This window comes from Mesoplodon mirus (genome assembly GCF_964341445.2).
Source record: "Mesoplodon mirus genome assembly, chromosome: 3".
NCBI classification, from domain to species: Eukaryota; Metazoa; Chordata; class Mammalia; order Artiodactyla; family Ziphiidae; genus Mesoplodon; species Mesoplodon mirus.
Window position 1 is genome coordinate 102,556,930 of NC_138978.1, and position 26,986 is coordinate 102,583,915.

The window sequence follows — 26,986 nt, forward strand, 5'->3', positions numbered from 1 at the left end:
TGTAAATGTAAAAATGTTTATTTTGTGTATACGGTAGTTCTCAGACCCTGTAAACATTCAGCGTTATCCGTTCCACTTAAAAACTGCTTTTGAAAAGCTATCTGCCCCACTCCGATTTTCCTAAAAGCTCGTTACTATAATCCTTGATTTTAATGATAAATATTGGCTAAACAATAAACCAGCCTGTTTCTTCTAGCTATAAACTGCCCTTGATATGTTCAATTTGCTTTAATAAGTCTTCCCTGAATTGCTGTCACCTTGCAACAGTACCTTGCTGCCCTGCTGTCAAAGTAGATTTCATCCCCAAATGGTTATCTGTAATGAAAGAACACAAAGGTGAACTTTTTCTTAAATTTTCTTTTAAAGATTCGTTTTTGGATAGATAAAAAGCAGTCAGAAGTGCAAAACAACATTAACTGTACTCTCACAGTTACAGTCTATCAACTGAGGCATTCATTTCACAGCTCAGAGGATAATTAGCACCTTCGGAGCATACAATCAGTGTGAACAGGCCTAGTCCCCAGATGACTTTATATTCATCAGTGTTCACAAATCTATCCCAAGCTGCCGGCATCCCTACATGCCTACTATGTTATAAAGTTTTATATAAAATCCTTTTGCATTTCTTGGAGGAAATTACCTTTCTGATGAAATACTAATGTTTGCAGTACTAAGCTAGAAAATAATACTAACACATAAAATTAAATTGTTACAGGCATCTAAGTGATGCTTCTGGGAGCCAAAAAGGGGTATTTCTGCATTTCACGTAAAAAATATATCAAAAAGCAAATGCTGGGCTTCCCTGGTGGCGCAGTGGTTGAGAGTCCACCTGCAGATGCAGGGGGCACAGGTTCGTGCCCCGGTCCGGGAAGATCCCACATGCCGCGGAGCGGCTGGGCCCGTGAGCCATGGCCGCTGAGCCTGTGTGTATGGAGCCTGTGCTCCACAACGGGAGAGGCCACAACAGTGAGAGGCCCGCGTACTGCAAAAAAAAAAAAAAAAAAAGCACATGCTTTAAATACATCTTTTTTTCTGAAAGAAATGCCTGCATGAAAATTTTAAGACTATTCCTGACTGCTATCATTTTTAGTAAGCAGCTGAATATAAATTATAGTGTGAAGGTTAAGATAAAGGATACCCGAATATGTGTAATGTATGTGCTTCCTAGTTAGATCTTGTGCAAAATTTATAAATTCTTTTAGAAAGTTTAAAATGAAGAATAGTTTAAAAATCAGAATAACTAATTTGAAATGTTGATTATATCACCTGTCTAGGGTTAAAAAAAAAACCTACTCTGTTTTCCTTATTGTGGTATTTATTCCTCTCTTTGTATAGATCTCTAAAAATTAGAACTTCATATGGCTTGGACAATACGGTTTACTGTAATATAAATAAGATATAGTAATATCTAACAATCACAACTGCTGGGATTCTGAGTAGCAAGGAAAACAGGTCTTATAAAGCCTGTGTACTTCATCTGCTGGGGAAATAAAGCCATTCTCAAAGGATGTAAAACTGAGATTACTGACTTAACAAGCTATGTAATCTAAATTCCCCTGACAATCTTCAGTTCTGTCTTAGCTAAGGATAAAGTAAAAGGGGTGATAAGGAAGCAGGCCCAGTAATAGCGGTAAGAGTTGAGAGATGAAGGCTGATCTGCAGGCAGCCTACACGAGGCAGACTGACACTGGTGATGCAGACTCCGTGGCTGCACTAAAATGCTGAAGTGAATGAAGAGGGTAAGCATGATTACAGTGACTTTCCTTAAATGTTGTTTTTGAGTACCTACCACCTGAAATATTCTGAGTCCAGTGCACAACAAATAATTCTGTTAACTAAAGTAGGTATCACAGGACTTCCACGAGGCAACACACACCTTGGTGAGTTGGTTCCTATATACGCCTGTAAACAACAGAACTTCTTTTTCAATGTCCCCTAATTCAAACTGGCCTCTTTGATTATTCAAAATCATTAATGCTTGCCATATGTCATCTATGAGATCCTGCTCCAGAATTAACACTTCAAAACTTTATAGGATGCATCTTAATATCAAAGAAAGATGAAATTAAACAGAGATACATGTGCGCTTGTTAATTCTGATTGTCAGTAAAAATACTGATGTTTAAGTTGGCACCTGTGTAGTAAATAACAGAATATTTGTAGAGAAGAAGAAATAGCTGTGAAGAGTATACTTTACAAAACTCAAAGATGACCTCAGAGCTGTGGTCCATGTCTGTGTTCCTCTAGCCACATGGGCTACAGTCTGGATCCCTTCCACACACCCTCACTGCAGTGCTTGCTGGGCTGGATGTGCTGCCTTCCTCTGGGCCGCCTGTGGCGTCAGTGCTGAGCTGGGCCTTTTCCACTGCAGGGGAACCTTCCACACACTCTGGTATCTTTTGGCCAGAGACAGGCTTAGCAGACTGGCTGCTTTCAGTCAGTGTGCTTTCTCCTGAGATTCCACCAATTTCTTTGGGCTTTGTATCCAAAATAGGTGATTTATGCTACAAAGTAGAGAATTACAGTGTTTTAATTATTTAATTAACATAATGTGAAGGTTTGTAATAAACGTGTTCAACAAGTTCCCACACAAATCTGTTATAGCAAACGTTGAACTCTTTCAAGTCCTGGTTCCAGTGCTGGACTGTAATTATATAAATGTTATTAAGCCTCACAGAACTGTACATGGAGGAATGGGAAACTCGGGATATGCCAGGTGGTCTAGTGATGCAGCTTAAGGAAGGGTCAGGAAGACTGGTGACCAGTACTGCTAACTGCTCTTGCTAGGGAGAATAATTCATTCAACAAATATTTACTGAGAGCATACATGAAGTTCTAGGTGCTGGGGATACAAGACAACAAACAGACAAAAACCCCTGCCCTCCCTGGAATTTACATTTAAGCTGGGGAGAGAATCAGGCAATAAATTAACAAAGTATCATGCTGGGCGTGGGAGGGTTGGATAGCTGTTTAAATAAGAGCAGTCTGAAAAGATAACATGAGCAAAGGCTTGAAGAAATGAACCTTATGAATATATCGGGAACAGCATTCTTGATAGTGAACAGCAAGTACAAAGGCTTGAGTTCAAGGAATAGGCAGGAGGCCCTTGTGGCTGAAGGAGAATGAGGGTGGAGGGGGCACAGGAGGAGAAAGCAGCGTGGTAACAGAGGTGGGAAGCCCTAGGCCTCTTGATATCTCTGGCTTTCCCTTCAAGTGAGCCCGGAACTCACTGGAGGATTTTTGAGATGAGTGACAGATAACCATTAACTATTAAAGCTGAAAGGAACATCTTAATTTTCTAGACGCAGGCAGATATGTTTCTTCTAAGGAACTCCATGGGAAGGGATTCTACAATTCCCTAGATTCTACTGCGCTTCTTACTATTTCTCAAAGGTTTGCGTCTGCAACCTAAACTTTGCAAATGACAATACAAAGTCCTCTCTCAAACAGAAATGGAAACGTCCCTTTAAATGGCCAATAATGGTGGAAAAGAGGCCTCACCGTTCCATAGGTAAAAAGTATAGTCTAGCCAGCCAACGATATAAAAGATTTGGGAAAGCGAGGTTTTTGGTCCTTTCCCAGCTCACTCTTCCATCTAGCTAAGGCTTCAGGGCTCTCCTGCGGGTTGGCTCCCTAAGGCTCCAGGCCTTCAGTGAGGACTTCTCTCTGATCTCTTCAAAGGTAGACATTTCAGTCATGCTCACTTCTTGGTTTCCTATGAAATGTCATTATGAATTACCATCTGTTCCAACAAATTACTGTTAAACACTATTTAACATAAAAATTAAATCTCATTTCTTCTGAGGAGGCTGGACTAATTTTCGACCAGAAAGGGGGAGAGAGTGAATAATTATTAGCACTGGTGATATAATTAACCATGAAAAGTAAGAGTAAAAGCACTTAACCAAAAGCACTATAGGAAGCACTTACACCTAGTATGAAGGGACAGCGAAATAAACAGTTGCTGACTTACACTGGGTACCACCTTGGGATGCTCTCTCACCTCTGCGTCTGGTAAATCAAATGCCGGAAGCACTTCAAGGTTCTTGTTGCCAGTCTGAAATCTCAAGTCAACATCTCTCTCTCTCAAAACATCTCTTCTACCCTCACATGTTTTGTCATTAGGGCCTTGCTCAATGGGGCCAATTTGGCCCCTATAATAGAAATCGGCATCACCTGCTCCACCATGGGGTCTATCATCAATTTCCTGCTGCCATCTTCTTTCACCTGGCTGAAGTGCCTGGGGTGGTTCTCTTTCAGGGCCACCCACATGTCTCAGCATATTAACTGATTTTCCAGCACCATAGCAGAAACTCTAGAAGGAAAAGAAATACATATTCCTGAGTACTTAATGGCTGACTTACAACAAAATTTTGAGGTGCTTTCCACGGTGCCAACAAAATTTCGTAACTTGTGGCATTTATAGACATGAACATCTTAATTTCCTCTAGATTAATACGGGGCCAGAGTAGCCAATAAAATTTGAAAAATCGCCAAGTATTAAGTTAAGTAGACATTTCAATCAGCTGGACACATTTTTATTGAATTATAACAGCAGTTAAGCTAAAGCCTAGAAATTTAAAAGGTATTAATTGTCTGATCATTGCTCATGTGTTGTCTACATTCACACGCATCATATAAGGTAAATGCTGAAAATTAAAGTTGTACACCATTATGTAAATATTCTCCTGTAGGTTTATTTATTTTTTACAAACTCGCTTTAGCTACAGCTAAAATTCAACAGGTTTTGAGTCACACTCCAAGGGAAAAACTAGGCAGCAGCTCTCAAAGTGTGGCCCAGGGACCCCTCAGGGGATCTCTGAGACTCTCAGGAATCTGTGAGGTCAAAAGTTTTCATAATACAAAGACATTAGTCTTCTTCACTCTCCTCTTGTACAGCAGAGTCTTGTGGGGCTAGAGTGACTGCCTCACTCTGATGGCTCATGCACTGTGTGCTTGTGTATACTTGTATTTTAAAAATTTCTGGTAAATATCAATAAATAAACCTCCCACAAACAACTGCTCTTTGTGGTGTTCAATTCTGAAGAATACAGAAGGGTCCTGAGAACAAAAAGTTTGAAAACCGCTGTACTAGAGATACTACTCTTTGAAGACAGAGCAGCAAAGGGCCTTTTCTTAGGCAGCAGATGAAGCAACAAGCAATGAAGGGGTTTTGCTTATAATTTCAGTCTTAGAGACTAAACTACTACTATACAACTAATGTCACCTAACAAAACCATATCCCTAAACCACTGAATCCTAATCACAAGCCGAAAAACGAAACAAGAATAATTTTTAAATAAATAGATCATAGTGAATTTTGTATCCTTAAGGGGAGACAATTCTTTAATAATTTCCCCTGGCACATCTGAGTTCTTTGCATTTTGTTTTATGAGACAACTGTTTTATTAGGGTAAGGGCTGAAAATCAACCAAAAAAAGAGCTGAAGAGGCCATGGATGACTGACAAGTAATACTGTAATATTCCTTAATAAATGTCTGCTCCTGGATCCCCCAAATTGTTTCTTAGTACACCCACCTCTTTCTACATCCCTTTCTGATTCTATGTTAAACCCAATGTTCTTCTGTTCTCAGTGTGGCAAAAATTCAGACTGAAATAAGGTCCCCTTTCTCAAAGAGGACATAACTGATATCATGTGTATTAATTCGTGAAGTTTAAAGAACAAATGTTAAAAGAGGGTATTATTCTAAATCACCGCTTTGACATCTACAATCAAACTTGAGAACCGTTTTCTTGCTTAGAGGAATGTACAAGTAAGTATAAACAATCATTTATCACTTAAAAATCATCTTTTCATACCATTAAGCATGACTTAGACTGATTTACAACATAAAAGAAACCTAAGAATTTCAGAATTGCCTTTTTTCTGTAAATCCTGTTAATTGTTAACAGTGCTCTATACTAACCAGGACAGCTAATGCCATAATTATCAGCACTGGAAGGTGTAGTAACACTGGGATCTCCTTCATGAGTGCTTTAATAAATTCACCAGCTCCTTTTCCAATATGCTTCAAGGGCTCCGTGACAAAGTTGGTGAAAGTAACTGCTAGTGCCTACAACAAAAGATAAAAACAACTTAATTTTTTTCCTCAAAGGATTGAGGCATATAGAATAAGCCAAAATCGACTGTACTGAGGCTGAAATTATGAAATTCCATACATTTAAATGTTATCATATACTTTTCATGTGAAAATCCCTGTGTAATGGAAGTATTTTTTTCTAGAACAAAGGTTTATTATTAGCAAAATGATGGTAAAAAACACTAACAATTTTTAATAAATACAGAGACTTTTTACTTGCTTTGTATAAGTAATTTTCACAAAATATATTCTAACCTTTGTTGGTGGGACCAACCAAATAGGGTTGACTAATAAGAGCTCATAGTATTTTTGGCATGAGTCATCCTTATAGGTCCATGAACTTCTAAGCCATTCTATTTAGAGAAACAGACAAAAACAGTCATTTTTTAAAAAAGTCGCATTTCATTCCCAAATAAGCCAATATTTTAGTTTTAACTGTCCCTCTCCCCACAACCCCAATTTTAAATTGTTTTGCAAACAGACTCCCAGTAAGTGATTTTTAAAAATTTCATCTTATGTCCAAAATGTTTATTTTAAAAATCCATTCAAATCATACAAGTCTTATACAGGTAGAATATATTTTATTAAGATTTCTAAAAGGTAAACAATTAAAAACAGTTCTTTACACACACAAAGGAATCCAAGTAAAACTGGGGAAATCTGAGTAAGATTGGTGGCTTGTATCAAAGTTGATATCCTGGTTGTGATACTACACTATTGTAAGTATGCAAGATGTTACCAGTGGGGGAAGTGGGTAAAGGGTACACAGCATCTCTCTGTATTCTTACAGCTACCTGTGAATCTACAACTATGTCCAAAAAATTTCAATTAAAAAAGTCAGTTCTTTACTTATTTTACAAAATAAAGTAGAACATTAGTTCTCTCACTTTTTCTAAATCAGACTCATGTACATTATGTACTAGCATGAGCTACAGAAGGCATTTAGTTGTTCCCTGAAGCCTGGAGGCAAGGCTGGGCTGGTTTGGCTCCCATATCTTTTCAAGAAAATTAATTTTTTGGACACCTTGATTTGTTGCTGAGATTCTATTCTGGGTCAGTCATTACGGACTTGCATTTATAAAGAGACTTTGATCATTAAACCATTCCCACTGTTAGATACCTATAACTAAAGGCAGTCAACATTAGTGAGAATGTTCATAAAATCTGTAAGAAAAAGTAAAATAATTCCTAATTAAAAAAACAGTATAGTAAAGCTACAATAAGATTTCACAAGTCAATACAAGGAGATTAAATCGAAGATGGAAATGAATTCATATATACATTGATTCACTTCTCTAATAAACTTCTGCTGAGGACCCAGAATGTGCTAGACACTGTGCTAAGGACTAGATGAACAAAAGTGAGTCTAATGCAGGGAGACAGATAATGTAAGAGCCAGCAATATACACGCTTTCTATCCCTTTCCTGTCACATTACATGAACACAAAAGTCACTGGTCTGAAACCTAAGACTCTTCTTGCCTGTTCTGATACAGTCATGGAAAGATTCAGTCATGGAAAGCCTCCTTCTGGCATTTTATCATTTCTTTGTAATTATTAATATGTTTTTTCATTCTCAGAAATTTTACTCAAAATAAGGCCAAGGGAACCAACACCTTACCCAAGAGACTTCCAGTCCAATCCATGTTCTCAGCACACACATTGTTTAATGGCTCCATCTTGGCAACTTCAGCCTGATGCTGGGCAAAGGCTAGCTGACCAACACCAAAGGGAACCATGAAAGGCTGCTAACAACGAAGGTTACACCTACACATCCTAAAAACCTTAGTTCAAAGTGTGTCTTCACCATTCACCCAAACCAGATTATTTAAAAATTTTTCACAGAAAAAAATACATATTATTTTTAAAAAGTGGCTCTTTTCAGCTCATGGCAAACAGTCTTAATGCAACAGGTAAAGAACTAACTACAATTACCTTCTTTGTAAAGTAATTATGAGAAGGAAGGAAAACCTTTTTACTAAAAAGATTGTTTTAAAAATTAGTTCAAATATAGTTGATACCATGCCCCCAAATATAGTTATACATAATAAACGACTACTCATTCTCTTATACAATTCATGACAAAATGGTGTTTTGCTCTGGATGATTTTTGGCACAAATGACCAATATGCCTTTTATAAATAAAAGCCCTGGGGGAAATCATTGAGAGAACAATTTTCAACCAAACTACCTTCTTTCCTCCAATTTGTAAATACTTAGTTCTAGAAGTTATAGAACTTAGAGCTAAGGAAATATCACAATGATTTAATCAGATGAATTCACTGAAAATAGTCGGCTCCTTGACTCACCCTGCTAAAAAGGTCTAAAATTTTCCTTAAATGATTATGCTATTTTGACAGGAACAATAATGCTTCTTCAAATTTCTATATATAATGTGGTCTTGATTTTTAAAGAATTAAAAATTTGGAAAAGGTTTATAAAGAAATACTCAAAATATCGACAGTGATTATCTCTAGGTGGTAAAATTATAGACAATTTTATTTTATTTTTGGCCATTGCATGCAGCTTGCGGGATCTTAGTTCCCCGACCAGGGATTGAACCCGGGCCCCCGGCTGTGAGAGTGCCGAGTTCTAACCACTGGACTGCCAGGAAATTCCCTAGACAATTTTTAAGAATTAAATTTCTCTGGATCTATCTTTCCTACCTTCTCTACCATAAATATACCACTTTTATATTCAGAAAATAACCTACCTTTAAAAAACAGTATTTTGGTATCACTTCTAGCAAATAAAAAGACATACCCCAAATTACCTACATGAGAATTTTTCAAGTGTGTCTACATAACTCTATTCTGATTTAGCCATCCAGATGCCACCCATAATCAGGAATTGGGTTATGAAAATCAGGACTGCACATTTTTCCCCACTAACTGGTCAAGGACCCAAAACACCAGGGACACCTGAGCAGCTGCCAATTTCCTCACCATCACCATCTCCAATCACTGCCTCCTGCCCTCGTCTGAGGCAAGATTATATACTAGCTCTAAATGGATTACAGCCTTTCATTATGAAATAACATTTGAAAACTTAAAAGCCTTCTATCTATACAATACCTTATATAAATACATCCAATTCCATCCCAAACTGATGAGAAAACAGATGAATAAAAGACGTCTCAACTGGGTGTACCAACGCACAGACGTCCACAGCTCAGTAGCTACTAACATCATGATGAAGAGCAGACACAGAAGTATCTCAAAAACAGAAACAGAACAGAAAGAAGGGTCACCGCCAAGCCATCCTTCCCCCAAAAAAACACTGATCGTCAGCAAAAACAAAAGAACTGGACTTGAATATGCAAAATCATTTGTACCATTTTGCTGCATGTTCGTCAACCCAGTATCAGTGACTTAGTATGAGTTCTCAACATAATTATGGTGGGGTTTTTAAAGTGTTTTAAAAAATAAAAACATGTTAAAAATAAAAACATGTTAATCATGTCCCCTTCATCCCATCTTACCATCAATACATTATATGGATCCACTCCAAAGAAATCTTCAAATTGCCACTTCCATGTTTCAAAATTATGAAACTTAAAATTAATTAAAATATCACTTAGTGCATCATCCAAGGCTCCTGGCTTCCAATCCTCTCCACTGAGAAACTTTTGTATTTCTAACAAGGTTTGTCTTTTAAGGATAATCTCGGCATCATAATGCATATCACCTTTGTTTTCATCAGGCTGAATTAAATTTGCCAAAAAAAAAATAGAACAGAAAAGGAGAATTTTATCATTATATTACTCAATGAAATATTTTAAGACAAAAGCTAATTTGGAACTAAATATATAATTAGTTCACAATATTTCACAGGTATAAAATAAGAGGAATAATATCTACCTGTCTGTCTCACAGGCCAACATGAAAACCAAAGATAATACACGTGAAAAACTTCAAAAATTATAAAACTCTATGCAAGTAACATACAGTACATTTTACTAAATTACAGTTGATTCCTGCTATCTGCAGTACTTACATTCTATAAAGTCACCCTGAACACTAGTTAGCAAATACTGAACCACGGCTCCTACAGGAAATACAGGGTTAGGTTCCTGCAAGCACATTTTCATCAACCAATCAATTCATAACCTTTTTATGTTACTGTTTAAAGACACCTTAATATAGGGACTTCCCTGCTGGTCCAGTGGGTAAGACTCCATGCTCCCAATGCAGGGGGCCCGGGTTCAATCCCTGGTCTGGGAACTAGATCCCACATGCATGCCGCAACTAAGAAGCCCATGTGCTGCAACTAAAAAAAAAAAACCATCCCGCATGCCACAACTAAGACCCAGCGCAGCCAAAATAAATAAATAAATAAATATTGAAGGAAAAAAAGGAAAGAAAGAAATTTTAAAAATAAATAAAGACACCTTAATATATATACTGTGGATCCATTAACACTGAGCTCATAGCCAACAGCACTATGACTCATGACTGAACTAAGCTTAACTAACAAGGGAATTTTCTTTAAGGCACATCTCAGCCTTCTTGTGCTTAGGAACACTAGACAGCACAACACTTGGGAGATTTTTATTTTTTTATTTTTGTTTTGCGGTACGCGGGCCTCTCACTGTCGTGGCCTCTCCCGTTGCGGAGCACAGGCTCCGGACGCGCAGGCTCAGCGGCCATGGCTCACGGGTCCAGCCGCTCCGCGGCATGCGGGATCCTCCCGGACCGGGGCACGAACCCGCGTCCCCTGCATCGGCAGGCGGACTCCCAACCACTGCGCCACCACGGAAGTCCCGGGCTTTCATTTTTTAATTTTTAAAATTTTGCTGTTTAAAAATCTCCGAGGCGTCCCTGGTGGCGCAGTGGTTGGGAGTCCGCCTGCCGATGCAGGGGACGCGGGTTCGTGCCCCGGTCCGGGAGGATCCCGCATGCCGCGGAGCGGCTGGACCCGTGAGCCATGGCCGCTGAGCCTGCGCGTCCGGAGCCTGTGCTCCGCAACGGGAGAGGCCACGACAGTGAGAGGCCCGCGTACCGCAAAACAAAACAAAACAAACAAACAAACAAAAAAAATGAAAGCCCGAAAAAATAAACAGACCACATAAAAGTACTTGTTTATAACATGAGAGCTGAAAACAAGAAGGCAAAAAATGGCCTTGTTTCACCTCATCTGAGAATGGGCTTACTGAGCAACTCAAACATCTTGTCGCTCCGCGCATGTCTGAAAGTGACCACAAAAGCAAGAGTACTGATTCTGAGGTTACAAATAAAGTTTAATATTTGAAATATTCAAAAATATGGAATCCACAAATAATGAGGATAAACTATCATTATTTTATGATTCCGTTTATGACTTTCCATTTGCTGACACAGTTTTCAAATAGCCTAAAATTTGCAGCAGTACAAATAAGAAAAACAAAAAGGATCTCAAAAAGCAGAAAAATCTGGGTTTCCATAAATATGCATGACAGTCACAACTATATTACTGAGAGTTCAGGTTAGCAAAATCATTATAAACATTATCTTTTCTAATAGTAAATACTGATATTTATCTTAAAAAGTAAATATAAAATGAGAAAAACCAAAGTGTCATGTAATATCACAAATCATCAGTAAGTATAAAAAAGCGGCCATTGATTAATATTTCTAAAAAACCAGGAACGAAATATTCCAAGCATCTCCATCTTGAGGATTTTCTGACTCTACCTGTTTCCTTATCTATAAAATAGACTCTTTTCCACCTTGCACTCAGTTATAAGACTCAAACTGAAGGGTGTACATGTGAGTACATCTGCTTTTACATCTCCAAAATAAGGTGGGATTACTATTCATCTAACACCCCACTTTTTTAAGTTTTCTTTATGTTTCGACTCCTCAAAGTGAAAACAATGACTCTAAAAAATGGAATCTTAACATTAATCATGAACAGTATGTGCCTGATATGTAATTTCTATAAAGCAGCCTTGCCACAGTAAACAGCTAGGGGGAAAAAACTACTTAAAACACACTTTTCTTTTTCTCAATATATAATGATATTACATCATCTGAATAAGAAAGTGTGGAAGTGGTAGAAAACAAGAAGTAAGGACTGGGATAGAATTTCCTTACCAAGTCATGAGTTTATTAAGTTTCTAACTGTTCAGTAAAGTTCAAATAGCAAATCTAAAACAATCTCCCTCTGGACTTCCCCTTCACCTTCCAATACAGGGAGGCGTGTGTTCAATCCCTGGTTGAGGAACTAAGATCCCACATGCTGTGCAGTGCAGCCAAAATTTAAAAAAAACAAAAAAAAACCTCCCTCTCCCTCCAACTCAATTAAGTGGTAGGGTAGTGCACAGAGTAAGTAAATCCCCATGAACTATAGGAAAAAGAGGAGGGATCTGCACTGCTCACTTGCCTTCCACCAAACCACTGTAAAGCAGGCAGCTACCTTCAATCCTGCATGAATAGGTTTTGGTAAAAGGGTGAGTCAGGTATTCTCTGTTGAAGCATAATGATGCTTTGTCACTGCTTGATATAATGTGAAATTAATAAATAATGAAAATATCCACTACACTGATTAGTATCACACCACCAAATACTCACAAGGCCAAGCTTTCTGGTTTCAATTAAAATCTTATTTAAGTATCTCCTAAAAACAGGATTGCTTTGACTTTCATAGTCTTTTATCTTCTGTTTTTCACACTCATCGATCTGTAACCACAAAATAAATACAACATTAGTTAGCGTCAAAGTTTAATGTAATAAGGGTCAAGTTTCTAGCCTAGTGGCCCCATCGAGATCAAAGTAAGGAGCTCGTTATTTTTTATCAAGCTTGCATTAAAATGTAGATCTCACCGGCTTCCCGTGGGTTCTCTTTGCAAAGGGCAAGTAGGCCACAAATAAGCAACACACGTCCCACACTGCACCCTAACTGGCAGTTTTCTTGCTGACTTTCGGCAATTTTAAAACTGAAGATCATGAAACAAGGAAGCAGAGATGTGGACAAGCAGAACATCTGGACCAATCTGCCTCTTCCTGATTCCAAAGTAATGGTTTAACAAAGAAAGGAATGAAAGGAAAAAGGGGGGGAACCCCAGAAAGAAAGGACAAAGAGAAACAGGGATAGCATGAAGCCCGAAAATGAAGGACACAGCAAAGATTTTCTTGAATGTGCATATTACTTTTGGCCTTTTATTAATTTTTCCTGCCAACTATTGATCACCCCCTACCATATGTCAGGAACCATGGCTTCTCCAGAGTGTCCTACACATGGCACCCCCTCTGCACAGAGTCCTTTATTAGAACAGACTTCCTCTGAAATTAGCTCTACAAACACCACAGTGGTCTAGTCTCTGAGGGAGGGTAGTGCACATCTTACAGACATTTAGAACCTGTGAAAAGTACTTTTTACTTGAGTGTGGACCACAAGTTGCATGGAGCACTGAAGTGGGCTTCAGATGATAAACATACAATAACTGAGCAGCACACACAGACTCAGGACAGAAAGACACTCAAGAAGTCACAGGGGGCTTCCCTGGTGGCGCAGTGGTTGAAAGTCCGCCTGCCGATGCAGGGGACACAGGTTCGTGCCCCGGTCCGGGAAGATCTCACATGCCGCGGAGCGGCTGGGCCCGTGATCCATGGCCACTAAGCCTGCACGTCCAGAGCCTGTGCTCTGCAACGGGAGAGGCCACAACAGTGAGAGGCCCATGTACCGCAAAAAAAAAAAAAAGGTCACAGGGCAGTCTCCTCTGCTTTCAGGCAAGGTTTACGAACCCTAAAAATTTTTAGTTCCTTTTTAAGAGAAACAATTTTTTAAGAGAAACAATTTTTTAAAAACAAAGACTAAAGACTCCATTTTACCAATCATGTTGTTACAACGTTTGAACCAAAGTCACAAACAATGGAATGAAAAATTTCAGAAAAAAGGCATTTCTCCATTTCCTAACATCCAGCCAAATTAATTCACTATACCACAAAATGCAGTTAAGACTGAAGCAAATTTTATCCAAGCATTTCTTTGCTAGCACTCGGGTGAGAAAACATTCACATTTGATAAGAACCACAAGCAGCTGCTTATAGATCTCGAATTCGGATATACCTGGATCTCAATTAAAAAGCCCTCCCAGTCTCTCAAGCTGGAAACCTCCTTCATTCACACTATCCTTCCCTATCCTTTTCCCCTCCTCCCTCAACCATCACAACTGGCTTATTCTACCACGGAAAAGTTGCACGCTTTCCTCTTCTCTTCACCCCGTCACTGGCTCAGTGTGAGCCTCCAGTGTCCCCCATCCCAGCCCCCTCCACACTGCCACCAGCACCCTGCCTCACAACCAACCGAGGTGGGTTCCCGCAGCATAACCTGTGTTCAAACTCCCCAGCAATCTTGACTTACTTCCTCTCTCATAAACTCTACTTCAGCCACATAAAGGACTGCATAAATGAATCGCTACCACACACTAACTTATAATAATCCCTTATATTTATAAGAGCCACCAGTACGCTTAGAAACTCGCAGTAGAGCCATTTCTTCATTTGCTACATTTGTGTTACTACAGCCCAGCACTGCAACAAGTGATAGAGCATCACCTGGTCCCATTCCTTGACCCAAGAAATTTTCAGTCTGGTAAAGAAATAATTACAGCATAGTGAGATGTCATTACAGCAAAATAAAAGTACTATTTTAAAAATCAAAGGCCAGAGTAACTAAAGAAAAAAAACCATATATATGTAAATTGTAGTTTAGATAGAAACACAAATAATGTTAGCAAAGATAGGAAAACAGAGGGCAATTTAACATACGATAAATAATACAAAAATCATGAATAAAAAAACCTAACCTTATGACTTAAAGAATCAAGTCTGCTGTAACATTCTGACAATTCATCAGCATGTGATAAGTCAGGACTGACCTCTTCTTTCTCTGATATACCATACTTCACCTAAAGCAGAGGAGAGAGAGATTTTCTTTCTTTATAGTTCAGTTGTAAAAATAACCTAGTTAATGAGACTAAAATTTTTCCTTCATCATTTTATGGCTTTGCTCATTATATTCCTCAACTGTATTAAACCACCAAAAAAGTAAGAGCCTCAAATTTATATACTAGCTAAGAACTAAAATCACATTACTTTGCTTCTTGACGGGCTTTACATTCAAATTTGAAACAGAAATAAACAGGTGAGGTTGAAGTCATCTTAGACTAGGAGGCAAGAAGACATTCTGCATGATTGCTAATCATTGATATAGGACTCTCATAGCTCTGTGAAAAACAATAACAAAAGTAGACTATTTCCATCACAGGACTGATAAGGTGTTATACACACATGCATTTTTTTAAATACCTGAGATTTTCTCATGGTTCCTGAAGCGGCATCATAGTTAAGCATGTCTGTGGGGTCAATCCAGTCATCATCATGAGCATAAGCAGTTATCAGCCACAGACATTCACAAAAGAGCAGAGAACACAGCATCCTGCATGAAAGCTACAAAAATTAATAGATATAGTGAAGTATGATTACTTTTGGAGGAAACTGTTTTAATAAAAACAATCTACTTCCTTCTAGTGTTAAGATAATGCTTTCTTAATAATAACTGAAATAAAAATACTCAGTAAAGTGGTATTCGCATAAAAACACATACACACATGCACACATATTCTCACTGAGACAAAAAGTATACATAAGATTTTCTAAGTGATTCAGCAATTCCACTTCTAGGTATATCTCCAAGAGAAATGAAAATATACATCAACATAAAAACTTGTACACAAACATTTATAGTTGCATTATTCACAATAGCCAAAAAGGAGAAACAACCCAAATGTCCCTAAACTGATGAAAGAGTACCATACAGTGGAATATTATTAGGCCATAAAAAGGAATGAAGTATTGATACATGCTACAACATGGATGAATCTTGAAATCATCATGCCATGTGAAAAAAAACCAGTCACCAAAAACCATGTATGATTCCATTGATACAAAATGTCCAGAATAGGCAAATCTATGGAGATTGGTAGGTGTGTAAGTTTGAGGATATAATAAGGGACAGAGGGGTGGTAGTTAAATGGTACAGGGTTTCTTTTTTTTTTGACTGAAGTATAGTTGATTTACAATGTTGTGTTAGTTTCTGCTGTACAGCAAAGTGATTCAGTTATACATATGTATACATTCCTTTTTATATTCTTTTCCATTATGGTTTATCACAGGATATTGAATATAGTTCCCTGTGCTATACAGTAGGATCTTGTTATTTATCCGTTCTATATATAATAGTTTGTGTCTGCTAACCCCAAACTCCTAATCCATCCCTGCCCCACCCCTTGGCAACCACAAGTCTGTTCTCTATGTCTGTGAGTCGGTACAGACTTCTTTGGGGTTTTTTTTCAATTTTATTTATTTATTTATTTTACTTTTGGCTGCATTGGATCTTCGTTGCTGCACACGGGCTTTCTCTAGTTGCAGTGAGCGGGGGCTACTCTTCATTGTGGTGTGCGGCCTTCTCATTGTGGTGGTTTCTCTTATTGTGGAGCATGGGCTCTAGGCGTGCGGGCTTTAGTAGCTGTGGCACGCAGGCTCAGCAGTTGTGGCCCACGGGCTCTAGAGTGCAGGCTCAGTAGTTGTGGCCCACGGGCTCTAGAGTGCAGGCTCAGTAGTTGTGGCCCACGGGCTCTAGAGTGCAGGCTCAGTAGTTGTGGCGCACACGCTTAGCTGCTCCGCGGCATGTGGGATCTTCTCAGACCAGGGCTCGAACCCACATCCCGTGCATTAGCAGGCGGATTCTTAACCACTCTGCCACCAGGGAAGTCCCCGGTACAGAGTTTTTGATGAAAAACTCTGATGAGAAGTTTTAGATTGTGATGAAAAACGATCTAAAATTAACTGTGGTAATGGTTGTACATATCTGTGAATATACTAAAAACTGCTGAATTGTACAATTTAAATGGGTGAATTGTACAGTATGTGAATCATTTCTCAGTAAAACTGTTTTAAAGAAAACAGGTATTTGAAGCAAACCCTCCCCATCCCCCATTTTTTTTAACAAATGGGAAATTTTTTTTAATTTTTGAGTTTTATTTTATTTATTTTTTATACAGCAGGTTCTTGTTATCTATTTTATACGAATTAGTGTATATATGTCAATCCCAATCTCCCAATTCATCCCACCTCCCCCCACTTTCCCCCCTTGGTGTCCATACATTTGTTCTCTACATCTGTGTCTCTATTTCTGCCTTGCAAACCGGTTCATCTGTACCATTTTTCTAGATTCCGCATATATGCATTAATATATCATATTTGTTTTTCTCTTTCTAACTTCACTCTGTATGACAGTCTCTAGGTCCATCCACATCTCTACAAATGACCCAATTTCGTTCCTTCTTATGGCTGAATAATATTCCATTGTATATATGTAACAAATGGGAAATTTAAAAGGTGCAAAATTAAGATTCAAATGATGTGACTGTACTCTCAAACAGAGAAAACAGCCTGCTTCGTCTAAGCCTCTGCATAAACACCCTCAAATCGTTTCAACACAGTATCTCCTCTATTCAAGTGTTCAACACAGTAGTCATTAGCCACATGTGGCTACTGAAATTTAAATTAATTAAAATTAAGTTACATTGAAAATCAGTTCCTCATTCTCACTTAGCTGCATTTCAAGTGCTCAGTTGTCACATACGGCCAGTGGCTACCAAACTGGACAGCGCAGATACAGAATACTTCCATCACTGCAGAATGTTCTGTCAGACAGCCTCTCTTACACCTACTCTGAATATGGATCAGGTAAGGGATTTCCAAGATGAGAATGCCCTGGGCCCGGCCCACAAATGGCTTACACTCTAGCTGCAGGAATAAAAGTTACTCCAGGCTAAACTAAACACTCTTTTGTGTTCCTGGTGTGCTCTGTTTCTTCTTCTAGAGAATCACACACTGAAATTAACCACTTACTGGTCAGTCTCATCCCTTAGCACCGTGGCTCTCAGTCTTGGCTGTGCATTAGAATCACCTGGGAAGCTTCTCAATCCTCCCATCTTCTGGCCACATCCCAAGCCAACTGAATCAGAATCTCCAGGCGAGGGACCCAGGCACTGGGATTTTTAAAGCTCCCCACCGGGTTCCATCACACAATGAAGGTAGAAAACCACTGCACTGAAACGTGAACTTTTCCAGGGAAGGTAACATCTTACTCAAGTCTAAATTCACCTTCCCAATGCCCTCTCCATCTTGCCCCCTCCACCTCTCCAAGCCCAACACTCAGCCCAGTGGCCAGCAAGTGAAAGACATTCAGCAAATGTTTGTTAAGCCACAAATGCAAATGATCAAACCTCAGCAGGGATTCAAAGGGTTTTAGGGGCTCACAGGATGAAGAAGCACATCTGACTGGGAGAAACTGGGAAGATTTCATGGAGGAATGGGCATGGGAAATGGACTTTGAAGTATGGGCAACATTCTAAGAGTACGAGATGAGGGAGGCAGAGACAGAGAGGAAAATGTACTCCTCAGAGACTGGAAACACGAGGATGGACGTGGTGGAACACAGAGGTGGAGAGGTGGCTGTGATGACTTTGCAAAAGTAAAAACGCTTATGACTAACTTCACGGGCTAACAATAGCTTTCAAGGGTGATGGGAACTACATTCTGGGAAGATGAAACTAGCATTAAATGTACACTCAGAGAGTTCAACAAGGAGGCTTGAGTAGAAAAAGGATGTTGGTCTGAAAGAGTGATGTCGATGAGAACAGGAAGAACCCACTGGACAGGTTTTAAAGATTAAGTCTACAGACCTCAGCAACTGAATGCACGTAGAAGGAAAGAAAGAGAACGATGGCAGACATGACCCCAAGGTTTTAAGGCCCACCAACAACAAACACGGTGCTACCGTTAACTTAAACCGGAAATTCAGAACGAGAATAAGGTTTTGGGAGAACGTTCAGCACTCTTGTTCAACGTTTACAAAATACCTGCTGGATACTGGGCACTGTCGTAAGTGACAGGGCCACCAGGAAACTAGACTAGCCAGGTCTTCTTTAAGAAGCTTACACTCTAGTGGGGGATGACAATGAATTGGCAAAAAAAAAAATTTCAGATAGTGATAAGTCATATAAGGAAAATAAAACAAGACAATGGTGTAGATGGATTAGGTAATGCTGGGTATTTTACAGAAGGCCTCTGAGGAGATGAAACATGGCCTCAAATTCTCTATCATTTCCCGCACTGAGAGATGGAGTTTATTTCCTTTCCTCCTAAATCTGGGCTGGCCATGTGACCAGCCAAAATACTGTGGTAGAAGTAATGCTGTGTTGGTTCTGGGCCTGGCCTAACCTAAACCAGGATCAGCTGCTTCTACTTTATCACTCTGGAACACCTGCTTTTGGGACACCCTCTTGGAACTCAGCCACCACGCTTTGAGAATGCCAAGTCACCTGGAGACACCACGTGCAGGGGCACCCTGAGCTCCCAGTTGGCAGCCAACATCAACGACTAGCCATGTGGGTGAGCCTTCTAGGTGGTTCCAGTCCAGTCCCTTTGTAACTGACTTGGTGATCCTGCCAACATCATGTGGAGAAAAATAACTACCCAGCTGAGCTCAGTCAAGCCCCACAAGCCACAGAATCATGAGAGATGATAAAATGGTTGTTGAAAGCCCCTAAACTTTGGGGTGGTTTGTTACACAGTGGTAGATAACCAACAACATTTAAACAGAAAAATGATAAGCTAACCTTAGGAAGATTTAGGAAAAGAAAACCCAGAGAGAGGGCATAGCAAGCATAAAGGCCCAAGCAGGGATTATGTTTGAAGCATTCAAAGAATGGGCAAGAAGGCCAGAACAACTGGGTCCTGGGAATGAGTTGGAGGGGAGAAGGGGAATAGGCCACAGTAATGAGTGTGGTTTTTACTCTAAGTGTAATAGGAAGCCACCCACTAGAGGTTTTTTTTTTTTAATTTTTGAATTTTATTTTATTTTTTTATACAGCAGGTTCTTATTAGTTATCCATTTTATACCCATCAGTGTATACATGTCAATCCCAATCTCACAATTCATCACACCACACCACCAGCCCCCCGCCACTTTCCCCCCTTGGTGTACATACGTTTGTTCTCTACATCTGTGTCTCCACTAGAGTTTGAGCACAGATGTGATAGAATCTGGGTTACATTCTAAAACGACTGGGGCTGCTATGTGGAGGCTGGAAGAGAAGAGCAAAAGCAAGAGACTAGAAAGAAGGATTTTCAGTAGTCCAGTTGAGAGATGAAGGTGGCACGAACTAAGACAGTAACAAAGGCGATGATAAATGATAACATTTTAAAATTTGAGGTAGACATTACCACATGTGGTGAAGACCAGCTAACAGATCACCAAGCACATTCCATCTTCTTCCTTCTGGACACATGGTAACTACACATCCCAGCCTGTCCTCCAGTTAAGTATGTGACAATTAAGTCCTGGCCAGCACAACAGCAGTGGAAGGGATATGCAACACATCCATGAAAGCGTCCCACACGTGACCCTCCATAAGCTGGCCCCCTCGACCATCAGGGAATGGGGAGGACACTGAGCCCTAGAGGAAGGCGGCCAAACTAAAGGAGCTGGGACCCTAAATGACCACATGCAAGGCCACCTACTAAGTGGGAACATGTTTTTTGACTTTCATGTGAACAAAAATACATTTCTTTTATGGTAAGCCCTGAGATTTGGGGGTTTGTTTTTTTAACACCATCTTGTGCTACCCTAACTAATACAGAAATACACTGCAGAAATTGCTGGTAAACTGGATGTAAGAAGTAAGGACAAGAAAAGATTCGGGATGACATCAGGTTTGTGACCAGGGTAACCGGGAGAATGGGAAAGACTGAGGGACACTCAGGTGAGCAGATAGCAAGTTCTGACATATCAAGAGTTCTGTTTTAGACACAGTACACTTCAGATGCCTACTAATATCAAAGTGGAGATGTCTAATCCACAGTATGGAGCTAAGGAGAGGAGTGGGGCTACAGAAACACAGTTGGGAGCCATCAGGATGTAGATGAGGTTTAAAGCCACAGACTGGATAAGATCGCCATAAGATCCATTAAGAAGATAAAAGACCGAGTCCTAGGGCATGCCAACACTTGGAGGTCAGAAAGAAGAGGGGGAACTGATGAGACACTGTCAGTGAGTACTAGTAAGGCAGGAAGAAAACCAGGAGAGGCTGGTATTCCAGAAGCCATGTGAAGAAAGAAGGGAACAGATAACTATATCAAACGCTGCTGAAAGATCAGGTGATCAGAGGGCAGCAAACTGACCACTGGATTTGGTACAGCAGTTTTTAACAAAGTGTTAGGGACAAGAGCCTGACAGGAATAAAGGAAGAATTCAGGTAAAGGTTTGGGGTTAAGATGACATAGTAACTCCATGCTCCAAAGCACTCCCCGGACTCCTACTTCTGGCCAAGATGGAGTAACAGGGACCAGATTTACCTTCCTGCCTGAACAACCAAGAAAGAACCCTGCATAAAATATATGAGATGGTTTTCAAGAAACTGGACACCAGGCAAGAAAGAATGGTGGTCCTTGAAAGATGGGAAACAAACATGGACAGCCCTTTCACTGCCCCAGGCTACTGTCTTAAGTAACCATGGGCACCCAGAGAGGAAATTCAGGGAGAGCCCAGGAGCTGGGATCCTTGAGGAGATGGAGTTGAGTCTGGAGAAATCAAGGCAGCTGGAGTTCAGAAGGGAAATTTGCATAGAGACAGACCTGCAGAGGTCTGCAAAGGGTCCCTATTACTCCATCTTGGCCCCAGCTCCTTCAAAAACCCTTGAAATTTCCTGAGTGATAAGACTGTCTGTTATGCTAACGAGGTGCCTCATGGTGGGCTTCTAGATAGCTTCAGGTTGGGGAACGGTCATCCAAAAGACCAAGCACATGATTAGAGGGTTGGAACTTTCAGCCATCCAACCTCTGGGGATGAGAGGGCAGCTGGAGATTGAATTCAATCATGTGGCCAATGAATCAATCATGCCTATGGACTGAAACCCTGATAAAAACTCTGGACACTGAGGCTCAGAGGAGCTTCCCGGCTGGTGATACAGTGATGTGCTGAGATGGTGACACACCTGGATTCCATGAGGACACAAAAGCTCTGCGTTCTCCCCCACAGACTTTGCCCTATATGTCTCTTCATTTGGCTGATCTTCATCTATAGCCTTTATAATAAAACCATTAACTGTAAAACTTACAGTGAGTGGTTCTAGTGAATTACCCAATCTGATGAGGTCATGAGAAGCCCTCAATCTACAGCCAGTTGGTCAGAAGTACAGGGGGCCCCCAAGACATGCATCTGATGTGGGGAAAGTCTTGTAAAGGACTTTGCCCTTAACTTGTGGGGTGTGCAGTAACTGGATAGTTAGGGTCAGAACTGAACTGAATTGGAGGACACAGTCTGTATCAGAGGAATTGGTATGAGAACAGACTCCCTTGAATATTCAGCACCACAGTGATCAGTGCACACATCGGAGGAAAGTACCTGAGGCATGAGAAAGAATCATGGAAAAGATTCAATTCAAAAACAAAGAGTAAAAATTAATAAATTAGAAAACATGTAGTAGAGAAGATAACAAAACCAAAACTTGGTTCTTTGAAATGATGAATAAAATTGATAAACCTATAGTAAGATTAATGAAGAAAAAGAGAAGGCCCCCAAAACCAATATCAAGAATGAAACAGGATAAATTCATTCATGATTACAACAAAACACTTAGCAAACCAGGACTAAAAGAAAACTTTGTCATAGTACTACAGCAGCATCACACTTGGTGGTAAATATTGCAAAACCCTTCCCTCTGAGATCAAGAATGAGACAAGGGGGAGGTGCTGGAGGGCGTCTGAGACCATGGCAATGTTCTACTCCCTAACCTGGATGGTAGTTACATAGGCGCTTGCTTTTTAATAATTTGCTAAGGTGAACATTTGTATTTTACACACTTTTCTGTATGTATATTTCACATTTTACAAAAGGTTTTTTCCCCCCATGGGAAAGACCAATTAAGATATAGTTATGCTTATTTGCTAGGAAGAAATAGAGACACAGATGTAGAGAATAAACTTATGGATACCAAGGGGGGGAAACAGGGGTAGGATGAATTGGGAGATTGGGACATATATACACCACTATGTATAAAATAGATAACAAGAACCTACTGTATAGCACAGGGAACTCTACTCAGTGCTCTGTGGTGACCTAAACGGGAAGAAAATCTAAAAGAGAGGGGATATATGTATACGTTTAACTGATTCGCTTTGCTGTACAGCAGAAACTAACACAACATTGTAAAGCAACTATACTCCAATGAAAATTAATTTTAAAAAAGTATTGTTACAGTCTAAACTGCATCCCTCCACCAAATTCATATGTTGAAGTGCTAACCCCCAGTTCTTCAGAATACTGTATTTAAAGGCAGGATCTCTAAACAAGTAACTAAGTTAAAAATGAGGTCATTAGCCCTAATCCAATATTACTCATGTCCTTATAAGCAGAAATTTGGACACAGGTCAGAGGGAAGATGATGTGAAGACACAGGGAGAAGATGGCCACCTGCAAACCACAGAGAGAGGTCACAGAGAAACCCACCCTGCTGACACCTTGATCTTGGACTTCCAGCCTCCAGAACTGTGAGAAAATTAATTTCTGTTGTCTAAGCTGCCCAGTCTGTGGTACTTCGTCCAGGTAGTCCTAGCAAACTGATACAAATTTCTTTAGACATAAAAAAAACTAATAAAGTCTACAACCCACAGACTCTTGATATGTTAAAGAAGTTTAACCTCAATGAGGAAAGGTGTGAATAAAAGATATACAACAACGAGCATGGGAACTGATCAAGCATATCGATAAATTTAGTAAACAACTGATAGTTTTTTTTAAAAACCTAACTTTCTATGTTTAAAAATGTAAAGCCAAAATACTAGGTAACAATAATGGGGGGAAGGCATCCTAAAATCCCTGTCATGCTCCAGAGATGCTTAGAAATACTGGATAACTGTATAATTTACTGGGGAAAAAAAAAGAGTTAAGCTAAGGAACAAAGCCTTGAGAAGACCCAAATACAAAAGAAGAGAGTAAAGACTAATGAGAGTGATAGAAGGCAAGCTAAAAACATGCAAAGTGTTTTATGCAAGAGGGGCTTAATTTGAAGAAGGAGGTATTAGTCAACTATATTAAATACTTCAGAGAAACTGAGAAAAATAAAGTTTGAAAAAAGCCATCGGATAGGTTAATTAGTTGGTCATCTGTGAACTGACTTTCATAGAATGACAGGGAGAAGCCTAATTCTAAGCAGTTAAGAACTAAGAAGGTGAATAGAGAACAGACTTGTGGTTGCCAAGGGGGAGGGGGTTGGGGGAGGGATGGAGTGGGATGGTGGGGTTAGCAGATGTAAGCTATTACACATGGAATGGATAAACACCAAGGTCCTACTCTATAGCACAGAGAACTGTATTCAGTATCCTATGATAAACCATGATGGTAAAGAATAAAAAAAGAATGTATATATATGTATAACTGAATCACTCTGCTGTACAGCAGAAATTAACATAACATTGTAAATCAACTATACTTCAATGAAAAAAAAAAAAGAACTAAGGAATTCCCTGGCGGTCCAGTGGTTAGGACTCTGCACTTTTTCACTGTGTGGGCCCGGGTTCAATCTCTGGTCGGGAACTAAGATCCTGTAAGACGCGTGGCGTGCCCCCCCCCCCAAAAAAAAAGAACTAAGTAGGTGACAAGGGGAGTGTCTGAACTGAGGAGAGACTAGGAAAAGATGGCAGTGTCTAAAATCAAGGCTACAGTTAAGGCTTTTCATAGGCAACAAGGTTTTACATGACTTCATCAATAGAAATGAATGAGGAAGGATGGAAATAAAGGTTCTAAAGCAAAAAGAAGAGAAGCTCAAAGTTCACATTACTGTTTGATATCAAGAGGATACTGAAAAAGACCACTGGAAAGCCCAGAGTGTCCCTGTGCACGCAGAGGCTGGGATGGAGAATGGAGATGTGGAAAAACAGCACTAAAGGGAGCATTCCACAAAGGGAGATAAATCAAAAGCCTGTCAAGCAGCTGAGTTTTGACTATGACTCCCACAAAGTCACGCTATTGGCAACTATGCTATTTTCTCCAATAATGATCAGCAGATCCGGGGTAGGGTTTAGCAATGCAGAAATGATGGAAGACCAGGAGGTGATGTAGAATAGTGAAATCAGCTGCAAAGTCAAGGCCTCCTGACAAATCCCTGTGGTCACTGATTTCTCCTTGAGAAATCCTTCAGATAATCTCACACTTCCTCCAAACAAAGCCACATCTAAACCTGGTGGAGATCTTGTTAAGAAACAGATTCTGATTCAGTAAATCTGAGGTGGGCCTGAGATTCTGCATTTCTAACAAGCTCCTAGTGATGGCAGAGGCACTGGCCCACAGACCACACTCTGAGTAGCAAAATGTTAAGGAAAAGTAACCATCCTATGTTGGTGTAATTCAGTGGTGGCACCTGTTATTCTACCATTTGTCAGTAATAGTCTCTCTCCCTTAGTTCTATTTTTTAATAATTTTTTCATCTATGTGTCTTTGACACTAATAATGTCAAAATTATTATATAATAGTAACTAGTGACTACTAGTGCGAATTACTATGTAATTTGATTACTACGTGCGAAACCCTGTTACGTGCATTCATTCATTTAATCCTCACAAGAACTCTTAGAAGTAGTACTATTATTATCTTCATTTTATAGATAAGAAAAACAAGTAACTTGCCCAAGGCCACTCAGCTATTAGGTGGTCAAACCCAGACTGGCTCTACCTAAAACTGCCTCCCCAGGGCAAGATGCTAGTGGCCCTGTGGGGCTCTTCTGAGAAGATGGAGAGGAGGAACTGCGGGATCCCCACCTCCACAAAGCAGGAAATACGGAGAATGGGCTTTAACAGGAGTTACTAGACTGGACAGCTACCAACAAAGACAGAGATCTCCAAGGAGACTGCCAGCCACTGAGTGGAAATCGGCACAAAGGAGACACATCTGATTTCAATGAATTTACACGTGAAATGAGTAAGACAAAGCTAACTTGGGTATTAGAGTCAACTTCTGTATTAACCTAGAAGTAGCCTGGCATAAAAGTCAGGGTCTTGCAATTTAGTTCGTGTGCGTTTGTGTAGTTTCCTGGAACCGTGGTTCTCAAACTTCAGAATATGCATTTCTAACGGTTCCTCGATGACTACGATGATGAGGCCAGTAATGGTGATAAGCTAGTCTGGGGACCACACCTTCATAACCACCATCATTGTTTTTCACCACCCACTCATAAATATACATCTCTAACTTTTAACATTCAAATTAATTTGGAGTTTTTGAAAACAACTACAACCAAATCCTAGCCATTCTGCTGACGGTATTTGTTCAGATTGTACCTAAAGTTTTCAGAGATAACTGAAGCCAACAAAAGTCAACGTTCGCTCGCGTCTCGCTTTGCCCTTCTTGCCCCTTTTCCCTAGGCCGCTCTCTGAACGGCGTAAAGTAAGAGCAACCGCGTGGCACCCAGAGTTAAGACCGCCAACTGGCCGGGGAGATAAGGGGGAAGGTTTCTCGCTCATCCCGGTCTGCGCCGGCCTCCAAAGTCCCCCGCAGGCCCGGGCGAGCTCGGCCCCCGCCCGGACAGAGGTCCCGGCCTCCCCTGCGTCGCCGCCCGCGGAACCCGCCCAGGCCGAACCGCAGCCTCGCCCGCCGCACAAACACACCCGACCGGGCGGACTCACGTCTCTGGTCGTCAGCCTACCGCTCCGGGAAGACAAACACCTACCCGAGAGGCTGGAGAAGATGGCGAGGCGCCCCCGGAACCGCCGAGCACTTAAGCTGGGACCTAGCTCTCGCTCGTCCTCATCGACTCGCTCGGCCGGCAGCTGTACGTCCTTC

The 26,986-nt window shown here is 40.3% G+C and overlaps 1 protein-coding gene across 3 annotated transcripts; it reads right to left on the reverse strand.

The window, feature by feature from the left end:
- On the reverse strand, positions 1-26,986 carry CLCC1 (chloride channel CLIC like 1). Of its 3 annotated transcripts, XM_082613697.1 has the most exons (12): positions 26,874-26,986; positions 15,391-15,531; positions 14,889-14,990; positions 12,652-12,759; positions 9,582-9,803; positions 9,175-9,315; positions 7,722-7,815; positions 6,357-6,454; positions 5,928-6,074; positions 3,974-4,315; positions 2,214-2,504; positions 1-315 (listed from the first exon to the last, which is right to left on the reverse strand). In XM_082613697.1, exons 2-11 carry the CDS (start codon positions 15,517-15,519, stop codon positions 2,244-2,246), a joined length of 1,644 nt encoding a protein of 547 aa, XP_082469823.1. In that variant the 5' UTR covers positions 15,520-15,531; positions 26,874-26,986; the 3' UTR covers positions 1-315; positions 2,214-2,243. The 3 variants fall into 3 exon arrangements, with proteins under 3 accessions (XP_082469823.1, XP_082469824.1, XP_082469822.1); XM_082613698.1 differs by having other exon boundaries at positions 1-2,504; positions 4,004-4,315; XM_082613696.1 differs by having other exon boundaries at positions 1-2,504.

Bases quoted from the DNA above. Each gene is read 5' to 3' on its own strand.
- CLCC1 (XM_082613697.1), bottom strand. From the start codon at position 15,519: ATGCTGTGTTCTCTGCTCTTTTGTGAATGTCTGTGGCTGATAACTGCT. The intron at 7,816-9,174 runs GTATTGTATAGA...GGTGTTGGTCAG, and splicing joins ATTGGATGTATTTATATAAG to CTAGCCTTTGCCCAGCATCA. The intron at 6,075-6,356 runs GTTAGAATATAT...CTTTTGTTGTAG, and splicing joins GGTTGGTCCCACCAACAAAG to GCACTAGCAGTTACTTTCAC.